At 49.0% G+C, this 14,373-nt stretch overlaps 2 protein-coding genes across 3 annotated transcripts in view; both read left to right on the forward strand.

Annotated features, from left to right (window-relative positions):
* Positions 1-8,770, forward strand: part of eeig1a (estrogen-induced osteoclastogenesis regulator 1a) — a 33,969-nt gene extending 25,199 nt beyond the window's left edge. Inside the window, exons 6-13 of the mRNA XM_072707171.1 lie at positions 883-999; positions 1,230-1,276; positions 2,293-2,450; positions 2,877-2,981; positions 3,581-3,776; positions 4,069-4,190; positions 4,486-4,555; positions 5,111-8,770. Of these exons, the coding sequence (XP_072563272.1) occupies positions 883-999; positions 1,230-1,276; positions 2,293-2,450; positions 2,877-2,981; positions 3,581-3,776; positions 4,069-4,190; positions 4,486-4,555; positions 5,111-5,156 (861 nt within the window). The 3' untranslated portion in view covers positions 5,157-8,770. The remainder of the gene's footprint in view (positions 1-882; positions 1,000-1,229; positions 1,277-2,292; positions 2,451-2,876; positions 2,982-3,580; positions 3,777-4,068; positions 4,191-4,485; positions 4,556-5,110) is intronic.
* A 1,970-nt stretch (positions 8,771-10,740) lies between these two features.
* The window catches only part of LOC111858689 (phosphatidylinositol 4-phosphate 5-kinase-like protein 1), a 12,543-nt gene continuing 8,910 nt past the window's right edge, over positions 10,741-14,373 (forward strand). Inside the window, exons 1-2 of one of the 2 annotated variants that reach the window (XM_023840656.2) lie at positions 10,741-10,834; positions 11,797-11,973. In XM_023840656.2, coding sequence (XP_023696424.2) covers positions 10,790-10,834; positions 11,797-11,973 — 222 coding nt within the window. In that variant the 5' untranslated portion in view covers positions 10,741-10,789. Of the gene's footprint in view, positions 10,835-11,796; positions 11,974-14,373 lie in introns of those variants that run through there. The other variant, XM_023840655.2, reaches the window with a different exon arrangement.

Raw genomic sequence — 14,373 nt, forward strand, 5'->3', positions numbered from 1 at the left:
CATGCGTGCTCATTAATCTCACATTCCTTTGTTTTATTTAAATGCCGGATGTTTTGTGGACACTGGGATTGCTGGACAGTGGTGATACTTCGTGAAGCATTTTACCCGTGGATGAACTTCTGCGGACAACAGGAAGCTGTCAGGATGCAATTTGCCGGTCCCTGACACCCCCCCCCCCCCCCCCCATCCATTGCTCCCACCTTCTTGTTTTTCCTGCTGCCAGCCAGGTCACAGGCCCACGCGTTCCGTCGAGTCAGCGCGACCCGGCGGACCGTGAAGAGGGGTTCTGGCGCCAGCTCCGGACACAGTGGCGACACTGTCACTGGAAAGGCCCAGAATTCAGCTTGGCAGAATCACAGAGCTCCCTGATTTTTGAAGAACCTCCCCTCCCCACTCTGACACACCCGTATTTCTCCTGCCCGGGCAGTAGGCTGGTGCGCTTTGACCCCCATGGAGTCACTGTGTGTCCTGGTGTGCGCATGTACTTGTGATTCCTTGGGTCTCTCCGGATCCAAACTCCGTATTGCATCTCTCATCCCTGACGGCTGTAGCTAGGAAGGTTAGCAGGAGGCTGGACCGGGCGAGAGGGGTCATAGGTCACCACAGAACACAAACCATCGGTATCACACTCTGTGCTGCTCTCCTGAGGGCTCCAACGTGACGCAACTGCATGTCACATCTCAACCTGACACTCTCTATACTTTCTTTTCTCCTCCCCCACGTTTTCTTCTCCATCTTTTGTTATTATCCCCTTCTCTTTTCCCTTCCTTGTTCCCACCATCCTTCTATCTCTCGCCCTCTTCCCTCTCCTTCACTCTATCTCAATCTGTCCTACTTATTCTCCCCATTCGCTCTCGTCTTTGTGCCCCTTGATGCCGCCAGCTGGGTTTTGCTGACCTCAACATGGCGGAGTTCGCTGGTTCGGGCTCCACGGTGCGCTGCTGCTTGCTGGAGGGCTATGACACCAAGAACACTCGGCAGGACAACTCAATCCTCAAGGTAGAGCGCCCCCTGTCTCCCGAGTATGGCATCACAACCAGGGTTCTGTGACACACACCGGGGCAGATTAGAACAGACCATGTGTGTCAGACCATAAGTGATAGTCTCAAGCCCCATTGGGTCGTGGGTGTATGTTCCCGTCTTCATGTGGCAGATACGTCTCCCGCAGAGGGGCCTGGGTTTGTCCACACGCCTGAGATTAATCTTTTGCTCATGTTCCCTTTACGCAGGTCACCATTGGGATGACACTCATGTCTGGAGATCCCTGCTTTAAAACGTAAGCTTGCCCCACCTATGCTAATCAATTTCTTGCTGTTTCATAAATGCAGCTTTGCATTGAATTGCCTGGTGTGCATAGCAGAGACATGTGCATAGCAGTAGCTTTTACAAAGAATTAGCATCAGGGTTCCCAACTTTGGTCAGCTGGCTGGAGTGAGATTTTCAATTTGAGACGAGTCTGCACACACATGCACACGCACTTACACGTATGTAGCAGTATTATTACCTTGTAAATAGTCTGTAGGGTTTGCAGTCCAACACTTTTGACGTAGCCAATTTTATGTTTATAATGAATTTATAAAGATTTGCTGTAAGATTTCTTGCGTGAGCGCGAGTCTGAGTGTATAGTGGTAGCATGCATGTATAGCATGTGTATAGTGGTAGCATGCATGTATAGCATGTGTATAGTGGTAGCATGCATGTATAGCATGTGTATAGCGGTAGCATGCATGTATAGCATGTGTATAGCGGTAGCATGCATGTAGCCCTCACATGTGTATAGGGGTAGCATGCATGAATAGCATGTGTATAGCGGTAGCATGCATGTATAGCATGTGTATAGCGGTAGCATGCATGTATAGCATGTGTATAGCGGTAGCATGCATGTAGCCCTCACATGTGTATAGGGGTAGCATGCATGTATAGCATGTGTATAGCGGTAGCATGCATGTAGCCCTCACATGTGTATAGCGGTAGCATCCATGTAGCCCTCGCATGTGTATAGCGGTAGCATGCATGTATAGCATGTGTATAGCGGTAGCATGCATGTATAGCATGTGTATAGCGGTAGCATGCATGTATAGCATGTGTATAGCGGTAGCATGCATGTAGCCCTCACATGTGTATAGGGGTAGCATGCATGTATAGCATGTTTATAGCGGTAGCATGCATGTAGCCCTCGCATGTGTATAACAGTAGCCATAGTATGTTTGTAGCTGTTATTTCTCACATTGAGAACATGCTTGAGTAGGGGCAGGTACCTTCCATATCACTGATCATGTCCCCTCTGCACAGGCCCCCCAGCTCTGCAAAGTCAATTTCTACTCCAGGACAGGACCACTCCCTGCAGCTGGACTGCAAGGGGGAGGGCACGATGGCCACGCCCACACTCCCCGCGACTGGCACGGCTTCGGCCCGGGTGCTGAAGTCTAGGCCCTCCATGATGAGCGCTGGTAAGGGTCGGTCTTTGATGGTAGTTCACGTGGTAGCCTTTACTCTGGATAACTGGCTTTCCAGGCAACAAATTCTCTCGGTCAGGTCTTGAACTACATGAAGCCATATGAGTTCAGTAACTCCTACATTAAAGTAAGAGGCCAAAATTACACAGGTAAGTAAGCTTTCCCTAAAGCAGGGTTTCTCAACCCGGTCCTCGGGGACCATCAGACGGTCCATGTTTTTGCTCTCTCCCAATTCCCTGCCGTGGACCGGCTGGTGGTCCCCGAGGACTGGGTTGAGAAACCTTGCCCTAAAGGACAGGAAAGGCCTTGTGGAGAAATGATGGTGTAAAGATTCACGGTGATGTGTGTGCTAAAGCCGAAGCGGGCCGCTCACGGGAATCACGCGCTGGCCGTTGGGCCCTGCTCCCTCTGCCGATCCAGGTCTGCCCGAGGAGCCCGACCAGAACCTGTCCAGCCCGGAGGAGGTGTTCCACACGGGCCACTCTCGCAACTCCAGCTACGCCAGTCAGCAGAGCAAGATATCAGGTGGGAAGAGCCCCGCTCCCCTCTGTCTCTCTGCCCCCCACCCTGCTCGCTCCCCTCTGTCTCTCTGCCCCCCACCCTGCTCGCTCCCCTCTGTCTCTCTGCCCCCCGCTCTGCTTGCTCCCCTCTGTCTCTCTGCCCCCCGCCCTGGGGGGGCTCTGTCCTCTCGCCACGGCGCCCAGGGCAGGAAGTATCCATTCCCAGCAGTCCTTCCCTCTTCCTGACTCTCCCTGCTGAATGCCGATTTAAACCCCCCCCACACACACGCTGTCTGTCACACACACACACCTCCCCTGTGTTTGGACCCCGTACACAAAACATCTGCAGTGATGTCAATCAGGCTAAGTGTGATCATCGTAATGGCTCCTGTCGACGTGGAAAATGAGCTTGTGAAACTACATGTCTGTTTGAATGTTGATGTGCTGCCTTGGATGGTTGTGCGCCCAGGTTGTGTTAAAGGCAAATTGCATCACATGGATCCTGGGTCACTTATGTGTGGATAACCTGGAAATTGGCAAAGTGTTTGTCTTCCTGTTGACACTTTCCGCTGTAACGCACTTTGCGGAGCATTCACTCATCACCATGGTTACGGCCCTCCTCAGGCTACAGCACGGAGCACTCCCATTCGTCCAGCCTGTCGGACCTCACGCACCGGCGGAATACCTCTACCGGCAGCAGTGCCTCGGGCGGCCTGGGTATCACTGTGGAGGGCCCCGTCGAGGGTGACAGGGAACCGGGCCGTGCCGAGAGACCCCCCCGACCTCCTCGGCCCACGCTGCCCCCTGGCCGACTCTCAAGGTGAGGACACCCCTTCATGAAATTTGGCTTCACTTAGCTGTAATGTTTTCAGATAGGGGACAGTTTGGAACAGTTTATAATAGAAGGTCACCTGTAGCAGCTTGGAGTCTGTCTTTTGTCACCCTCTGCTGGACAATCAGCATCACAGTCGTTGTTGTAAAATTCGCCGATTCGTATTTGGTTTTGAACAAGTGTAAGTCTGAGTGTAAAGCCTTCCGTTTGACTTGTTGTGTTTCTTTCCTCTTTCCTCATATTTCACTTCCCTCTGTGCCCCCCCCCCCCCCCATGACAGGCGGAAGAAAGACTCTGTGGAGAGCCACCCAACCTGGGTGGATGACACCCGTATCGACGCCGATGACATCGTGGAGAAGATTGTCCAGAGCCAGAACTTTGCCGACGTCAGCAACAGCGAAGGTGCTGCAGGAAGCGCAGTCCGCCGTGCCCCTTTCCCGCCGTGCCCCTTTCCCGCCGTGCCCCTTTACCGCCGTGCCCCTTTCCCGCCGTGCCCCTTTACCGCCGTGCCCCTTTCCCGCCGTGCCCCTTTGCCGCCGTGCCCCTTTACCGCCGTGCCCCTTTGCCGCCGTGCCCCTTTACCGCCGTGCCCCTTTCCCGCCGTGCCCCTTTACCGCCGTGCCCCTTTAACGCCGTGCCCCTTTACCGCCGTGCCCCTTTGCCCTAGTGAAGCTTTGCTTTTTTTCCTTCAACACAGACAGCAACCTAAGGCTCTTTGTCAGCAGAGACGGGACCACAGCCCTGAGCGGGACCCACCTGGGCACCAGGTGGGGGCTTCAATGGCTGCTTGCTTATGAGTGTCTCTGCCTGCCTCTAATAGCTGTTTGTATATATAATGTCTGTACATGGCCATCTGGACACAACAGAGGCTAAGGGGTGCCTCTGGTGCCACCTAGTGGTCAACTAAGTGAACAGTTTAGGGAATTGTCCCCAGTCACTCTTCTTTGCAGTTTGGCCAGCTGTAATTTTCAGTGCTCTCACTCTTCCTGGGTGGAGCCCTGACACTGCGAGGAGGAGGCGGCTTTTAGCTTAGTCCTGCATGACTGTCTGTAATCTTACTTACGGAGTCTCCTGAGCTGCAAATGATGATTGTATGTAATTTATAACCGGGGCAGGCAAATATATCCTGAGCAGGAAAAAAGCTTACAGGAAATACATCACAAAGGCCCATGTAGGCACCTCATGATGTTTGTCTTGAATTTGTGAGGTTTGTTTTAACACAGCCTTGCTTACATTTACATTCACTGCTGATATGTTTCCTGTTTGTTGAGGGCTGTGGGGATGTCTCACTTACTCTCTCTCTCTCCCTCCCTCCCTCCCAGGGTTTCTGCTGGTGTCTTTGAGCCAGTGGTGATTGAGAGCCATTAGGATTCAGACCGCTTGGATGTGTCTGTGTGTCTAAGTGTGTATCTGTGTGTGTGTGTGTGTATGTGTTTGTGTGTGTGTGCGTGTGTTTGTGTGTGTGGTGTGTATGTGTGTGTGTATGTATGTGTGTGTGTGTGTGTGCGTGTGTTTGTGTGTGTGGTGTGTGTGTATGTGTTTGTGTGTGTGTGTGCATGTGTGTGTGTGTGTATGTGTTTGTGTGTGTGTGTGTGTGTGCATGTGTGTGTGTGTGTGTGTGTGTGGTGTGTGCCAGCAGGGGGTGACAGTGGACCCTCATTACCTCTCTGTACATACCCCAGTGTGTCGCTGTGAAAACCACTCCACAGGATGGAGGATTCCCTAACACCCCACAGCTGTGGCTGTCGGCAGTGTGAACACCTGCTTTTTCCTCCTTTGAACGTTTCCTAACTTTCAAAGTGAATAAATACGTGCAAATGGCATCCCCCCAACTGGAAACAGTCCCCGCAGGAAAAGCAGGGGGACAGTCACCCCATGGGATCTCCAAACATTCCACGTGGCTGCTAAGGGATCCCCCAGCTCATGTTCTTCACCCTGGGAACCGGATCGCCTACTGAGAAGCTCCCACCATCGTTATGACCGAGGTCTCAGCTCCCAAAAGCTGGGCCACTTAGGGCTGAGGTCAAACAGCATGTCTTTGTACAGTGTGTGGAGCAGCGGCTCAGCTTTCTGGGTGTAGTTAGGGATATTGACCACTAGATGGAGACTGGACAAATAAGGAAACCCAGCAGCCTGCTACTGTGACGTCGCCTGTGTTTATTTACCGTGTGGCTGGTTCCTGTGTGGATCCTGTTTGTCTCACCTGTCATACCACGTGGTATTTAAAGGCCTCAGCTGGTCTGGAGGCACTGAGAGGAACAGAAACAAACTGTTTCCTGTTTTTTTTTCCTGTTTCAAGTTGATGTGGGGGATCAGATGGGGGTGGGTGGTTGGGGGACAGCTGTAGGTTCCTCACAGGTCTTGTGTCCATGTGATGAGGCCATGACCTTTGACCCTGCGTGATTATTCAGTGTATGACAGATGGGCATCTGGGGTATTCAGGGCCCACACTTGATGCTGATGGCCACTTTGTTCCCTCTGCCCGCCCACGACACCTGATCCCAGACCTGTAACACTACAGCCAGGAGCCAGGGCCAATGCGGCCACCGTACAGACATTCACGTTTCTGAGCTTTTCGGAAATTCAAGGTGAAGGGCATGTTCCGCCCTACTGAGTGCCAAACTGTATACGCCCCTGTGTTTCTCATATGGGGTTGGAGGTCCGTTCAGGCCAGAGGGGCCTGCAAATAGGGATCTGGCCTGACTAATCCATAGTGACTTCAGCTCAGCCTGAGTCACAGTGTCACTGTACTTTGACATGCTGGGATGCACATCCTTTTCCAGTAAATTAAGGAATGGTGGTCCTGGCATCTTGGATAAAACACCCTCCATGCCCCCATTAAGACGTCCCACTACAGTCAGAGCCATAAGGTTGTCAGCATGGTGGTCTTCTGGTGACCTCAGAGTGAAGGCTTCTGAGATGGTGCTCTGTAGCTGCTCTGAGCTGAACTTGATGAGATGTGGAACAGTCACCCAGGTGTCCACACTGGCTTCTGCACTTCTGCGTCTTCTCTGAGCAGTATGAAGGACAGCCATTTGCCTGAATATGGCTCTGTCTCATCGACACGTTGGAAAGACAGGGAAACCTTCAGGTGACGTGGGTGCTGTGACACTCTGATACTGAATTTGCGTTTGGCAGTGATTCATTTAACTTGTGAAGCATTCATGCTTTTGATGGAGAGGGTGGAATGGTATTCGCCATATTAGTTAGTTTCGAATAAAGAATAATTCCATTCCTTTTTCATTGTCTCCCCAAAACCAGCAGGCTGGTTGTTTATGTTTTGATATTATATAGACATTGGAGGTATGCAACCTTATAAAAGTGGGCAAAGCAGTGAAGAGAAAAATTTATGGATTGGTATTGAAGAGTACCGTCTTTGATTATGATTTCGGTTAGCCATAGTAGAGAGCCTGATTCGTTGTAAAAGCGTTTTTTTTTTGTACTTTATTCCTACTTCTGTATGTTACTTTTTTCCATTTCCATTCTGTTGTGACTGGCCGAACATGTAGGTTTTAGGATGTGGTATTTTTGGTCACGCTGTGTGACTCTTAGATGTTGTGTTGCCTCAAGTTTGCCATTATGAGTAGTTTTATGTCCCGTAATAAGACATATTTATTTTCACAATAAGGTGTGTAACTAGGATATGAATGAGCACACATCAGCGAAAGGCATATGGCAAGAGGTGATTTACTGGTGTTTCATAGTGATCATCGCCGATTATGGGAAAGTTACCTTGAGTAAATTTGCGTAATTAAATCTGCTTTATGGATGACCATATGGGACACAATTTTTACAGAAGAGTTCTGATAGATTACAGTTAAAATAAGTCCCGCATTTTGTAAGTTTGGGAATTTCTTTCTGAACATGAACACCAAGACAGTAATAGCTATTCTTTTCACATTACATGTTCTGAAACAAAACAAATATTGGTTTGAATTTTTGAAAGCCGGCCCTACATGATATGACGTTTGTCACAACTGCATCTCAGCTATGGTAACTAATTATTTTGAGGTTCTGATTTCAGTTTGTCCTCTTCATTAATAGGGGTGTTTAAATCTATGCACAGAAGTCTAAACACAATTATATGCTTTCCTGTTCCCACTTTACCAGTGTTAAGCTATCAAATGCGTACTGAAAGATATCTATAATTTTCTTAATTAAATGAAGCTATATAATGGATTACTTTGAAAGAAATAATTAGATGGTTCTATTTTTTATGGTTCTTCAAAATATTTTTGTTTAATTTTTATAACTAAAAAACCTAAAGTTAATGGCTTTTTAAGAGTGCCGATTCCCCCACCCCGGGGGCCTGATTTCTCTCTTACGCTTCAGTTTATCTTAAATCCACAGCACAGGTTAAATCACCACTAATTTGATATATCCAGAAAGTTATTTTGAAATGTTAAATTACCCACTTAGTTACTGACAACAAACCAGTTTCAATGATAACAAATGATAACACAAGCTAAGTGTTTTTGGCAATATTTCAAGGAACGGATGTGTGTGCTGTACATTGCCCTTCAGTGTACACTAATGTCAGTTATACAGTTACACATAAAAGTATTTTGGGATTCTGATTCATTGTGTCTGCTGGATTTTTAAGTGATTGAATGGCCCTGCAAATGCAAAAATATCAAACTAAATAACTTAGCTTGTGTTTGTAGCCTTTTCTTTTGTTTACTAATGACTGTTCTGTGGCACAAAAAAAAATGTGGCACTAGTTTAATTTGTATTTATAACCAAAAGAAATGTAACAAGCTGTGGGGCGATTGGTGAGCTGGGGGAAAATCGGGCCGTGGGCTAAAAAGAAGCACGGAACTCGGTGACACGATTTACATTCTGTAGAGATTTGATTCACTTCAGCTTGAGCACTGTGATCTAACAAAAGAAAAGTATATTTCTACTCATTGTTTGATGTTTCTATTGTAGTATAAAAAGAATAAATGTCATATTTGGGAAGAATAAATGTGCTGGGAACCACATTTCCAAATGCCTCGTGTCTTTTTTTTTACAATAGTTTTCTGACAAAATCAGTATTAGAATCAAAATCAGAAAAAACTTTATTGATCCCACAGGGAAATTGCTTATGCTAAAACTGCAAAATAAGCCCAAATGTAATGGTACTTATGGATAAACATTTAAACTCTCAAAATCACAACTCTATGGGGATTTGTTACGAGCATAGTGGAAAATACCCTGCCACTTATCCAGAGGCCAGAGGCACACATAGAGTTACAGTACAGGCGAATGTTTAAGGATGCAGGAAATTATTGGAAATGTAAATAAACTAAAAATGGGTTTTACCATCAAGTACAGACAGGGGTCTCTGAGGGGCTTGGATTCCCGGGCAGACTGGGGGGGCTCAGCACTTGACAGGGGAATTTGAAAAGACAAAATTATAAAATAAAAGTACTAGATGGGGAGGGTCCACAGCCCGGTGAGATGACTCTCAATTCAGAATTTGGTGTAACAACATGAAAGCATTGATCCATCCTGCCTTGTATCAACAAATCAGGCTGCTGGTGGTGTAATGGTATGGGGGATATTATCTTGGCACACTTTGGGCCCTTTAGTACCAATTGAGCTTAGTTTAAATGCCACAGCCTACCTGAGTATTGCTGCTGACCACGTCCATCCCTGTATGACCACAGCCTACCTGAGTATTTCTGCTGACCACGTCCATCCCTGTATGACCACAGCCTACCTGAGTATTGCTGCTGACCACGTCCATCCCTGTATGACCACAGCCTACCTGAGTATTGCTGCTGACCACGTCCATCCCTTTATGACCACAGCCTACCTGAGTATTGCTGCTGACCATGTCCATCCCTTTATGACCACAGTGCACCCAGCTTCTAATGACTACTTCAAGCAGGATAAGACACCATGTCACAAAACTCATATCATCTCGGACTGGTTTGTTGAACATGACCATGAGATCACTGCACTCAGATGGCCTCCACAGTCACCAGATTCAGTCACTCAGTCCAATAGAGCACCTGTGGGATGTGGTGGATGGGAGAGTCACATCATGAAGGTGCAACTGACAGATCTGCCATGAAGATCTAATCTATGTAAGATCACCTACTGTGCTATTGTTTCCTGTTTTTTTTTTGCAGAATTTGGAAGAAAGTAAGAACTTCATTGCATAGACAATGGGGGGGTTAGGATAAATCCAAGGGCCCCCAAGTCACAAGGGCCCTAAAAATTTGTAAAATTATTGGGTTGGGAGCCCAGTATGACATGCTTCTATAGGACCCAGAATCTCTAGCTGCTTCCAGGTCAGAAGTAATTTTGAAGTTAGTGAGAATGTGAGTGTAAAATTAGTGAGAATGTTCTGAAGAACTGGGTCGGCATAGTGGTACAGTAGTCAGCACCTTCACTTCACGCCTCTGGGACCTGGGTTCGACTCTCTGCCAGGATGTGTGTGGAGTTTGCATGTCCTTCTGGTGTTGTTGTGGGATTTCCTCTGGGTCTCAGTGTTACCCCCACAATCATGGTGATGCTAATCGGAGTTACCAAGTGTAACTGTGCCCTACAATGGGTTGGTGCCCCCTCCTTGGTCATTCCCTGCCTTGTATCCATAAGCTCTAGATGCCCTCACCCTAAATAAGACAAACAGTTCCACAAAATGGATAGATGGGTCTTAAAGAAAAGGCGTTAAATACACTAAAGAAGTTTATGTAGTGATTTTTTAATCTTAAGAAATCATAGCTGGCCTGTAAAGAATAAGATTTCATACTTTAGCACATCTTATGTTTCACTATTAATTAAGAAAAACATCATGAAAAATATTTAATAATGACCCATATAAGCCGAATAGCATAGGCTCAAAAGTGCCATGCGTCCCGGCTATAAGTTTGCGCATGTGTTGCCTTTAAAGACCCAGCTTTTCCCTTTTTGGTTTTGGAGAGTCAGCAGCCCGCGCCCATACCGAAAGGTGCTGAGTGCGTACAGCCATTCATGTCAGCGAGCAGAAGGGCCGCGTATCATGCCGGCAGATGGGACTTTATAGAGGCGCTTTTATTCTATCGGAACGCGTTAAGGTGAGCTGGCCGGAACAGGGCGACGATTCCCGTATCAAAGTAACCCGCGAATCTAAAGGCGTGAACAATGAGCCGCACCGAGGTACGTGCAGACGTGCTGCCACCCCTTTCATACTAACTCTGGGTTGCGTGGGTCTGTTGCTGCCTTTTGCCGCATTTTGTGAAATGGAAGAAAGTCGAACGAATGATATCGCAAGAGAAAAACAAGAAAGTGTAAAATTTCTGAATATTTAGTTGAAATTTTATAAGATACACAATTATTATGTATCCAAACAAAATTAAAGAAGAAACAATGTGCAGTCGTTTTTCAATTTTTGATTTACAATTCTTTATGGAATTGATCCATCAGTAATGAATAATAAAATAACTAAAATGTGTAAGATCTTTAATAATAAGACCTTTGCCTTATTACAACTTAAGAGCTGGATTAATGTACTCTCAGGACTTTGGATTTATATTTAACTTTTATGAGATTTTATTTTATAATTATTATGAGAATGGGATGTGTTATGTAAAATTAATGGATTAGAGTAATCCTGGCCTGCAGTTCCCGCTTCAGCCACACGGGGGATCTCCGTGATTGTGATCAGAGCTGAGCCAACAAACGGCAAAGGATTTGTTTGTGTCCTAAATCATGTCACAAGTGTTTTAGAGGTCTGTTTCACGAAGAATACCAGTTAATTGGTTTATTATTTAAGATTACATTGGTGACTTGCTAAACGAAATATCAAAAAATGCAAAAAGAAATTAAACTTTTGAGCAACTTAATGAAATTTCTTAGAAATATATTTATGTCTGGATGATTGCGTGCATGTGTTTGTATACCAGGTGTACTCAGTGTGCAGTGCCTGGGTATGTATGTTTGTATGATTTCTGTTCAGGTGTGACATGTTCACATAGTGTATGGCATTCACAGCCGTGTATCGATATAGACGTTTACAGCAGCAAGTGTGTCTGTCCAGCAGGATGGCGGACAGCGGTACACACACCTGTGGGCGAGGCTGAGGCGGCAGTGGAGGATGCTGGGATTGTTTGAGATTGATCCCCAGCACAAGTATTACAGCCTCACCTGCGTAATGAAGGAGGGTCTGTCTGCTGCAGTGCAGGACGCCATCGACCGGCCGCCTCCCATGAGCACAGCACTCTCCAGCCACACACCCTCACACACACACTCTCCAGCCACACACCCTCACACACACACTCTCCAGCCACACACCCTCACACACACACTCTCCAGCCACACACCCTCACACACACACTCTCCAGCCACACACCCTCACACACACACTCTCCAGCCACACACCCTCACACACACACTCTCCAGCCACACACCCTCACACACACACTCTCCAGCCACACACCCTCACACACACACTCTCCAGCCACACACCCTCACACACACACTCTCCAGCCACACACCCTCACACACACACTCTCCAGCCACACACCCTCACACACACACTCTCCAGCCACACACCCTCACACACACACTCTCCAGCCACACACCCTCACACACACACTCTCCAGCCACACACCCTCACACACACACTCTCCAGCCACACACCCTCACACACACACTCTCCAGCCACACACCCTCACACACACACTCTCCAGCCACACACCCTCACACACACACTCTCCAGCCACACACCCTCACACACACACTCTCCAGCCACACACCCTCACACACACACTCTCCAGCCACACACCCTCACACACACACTCTCCAGCCACACACCCTCACACACACACTCTCCAGCCACACACCCTCACACACACACTCTCCAGCCACACACCCTCACACACACACTCTCCAGCCACACACCCTCACACACACACTCTCCAGCCACACACCCTCACACACACACTCTCCAGCCACACACCCTCACACACACACTCTCCAGCCACACACCCTCACACACACACTCTCCAGCCACACACCCTCACACACACACTCTCCAGCCACACACCCTCACACACACACTCTCCAGCCACACACCCTCACACACACACTCTCCAGCCACACACCCTCACACACACACTCTCCAGCCACACACCCTCACACACACACTCTCCAGCCACACACCCTCACACACACACTCTCCAGCCACACACCCTCACACACACACTCTCCAGCCACACACCCTCACACACACACTCTCCAGCCACACACCCTCACACACACACTCTCCAGCCACACACCCTCACACACACACTCTCCAGCCACACACCCTCACACACACACTCTCCAGCCACACACCCTCACACACACACTCTCCAGCCACACACCCTCACACACACACTCTCCAGCCACACACCCTCACACACACACTCTCCAGCCACACACCCTCACACACACACTCTCCAGCCACACACCCTCACACACACACTCTCCAGCCACACACCCTCACACACACACTCTCCAGCCACACACCCTCACACACACACTCTCCAGCCACACACCCTCACACACACACTCTCCAGCCACACACCCTCACACACACACTCTCCAGCCACACACCCTCACACACACACTCTCCAGCCACACACCCTCACACACACACTCTCCAGCCACACACCCTCACACACACACTCTCCAGCCACACACCCTCACACACACACTCTCCAGCCACACACCCTCACACACACACTCTCCAGCCACACACCCTCACACACACACTCTCCAGCCACACACCCTCACACACACACTCTCCAGCCACACACCCTCACACACACACTCTCCAGCCACACACCCTCACACACACACTCTCCAGCCACACACCCTCACACACACACTCTCCAGCCACACACCCTCACACACACACTCTCCAGCCACACACCCTCACACACACACTCTCCAGCCACACACCCTCACACACACACTCTCCAGCCACACACCCTCACACACACACTCTCCAGCCACACACCCTCACACACACACTCTCCAGCCACACACCCTCACACACACACTCTCCAGCCACACACCCTCACACACACACTCTCCAGCCACACACCCTCACACACACACTCTCCAGCCACACACCCTCACACACACACTCTCCAGCCACACACCCTCACACACACACTCTCCAGCCACACACCCTCACACACACACTCTCCAGCCACACACCCTCACACACACACTCTCCAGCCACACACCCTCACACACACACTCTCCAGCCACACACCCTCACACACACACTCTCCAGCCACACACCCTCACACACACACTCTCCAGCCACACACCCTCACACACACACTCTCCAGCCACACACCCTCACACACACACTCTCCAGCCACACACCCTCACACACACACTCTCCAGCCACACACCCTCACACACACACTCTCCAGCCACACACCCTCACACACACACTCTCCAGCCACACACCCTCACACACACACTCTCCAGCCACACACCCTCACACACACACTCTCCAGCCACACACCCTCACACACACACTCTCCAGCCACACACCCTCACACACACACTCTCCAGCCACACACCCTCACACACACACTCTCCAGCCACACACCCT

This window comes from Paramormyrops kingsleyae, chromosome 2 (genome assembly GCF_048594095.1).
Source record: "Paramormyrops kingsleyae isolate MSU_618 chromosome 2, PKINGS_0.4, whole genome shotgun sequence".
In the NCBI taxonomy this organism is placed as follows: Eukaryota; Metazoa; Chordata; class Actinopteri; order Osteoglossiformes; family Mormyridae; genus Paramormyrops; species Paramormyrops kingsleyae.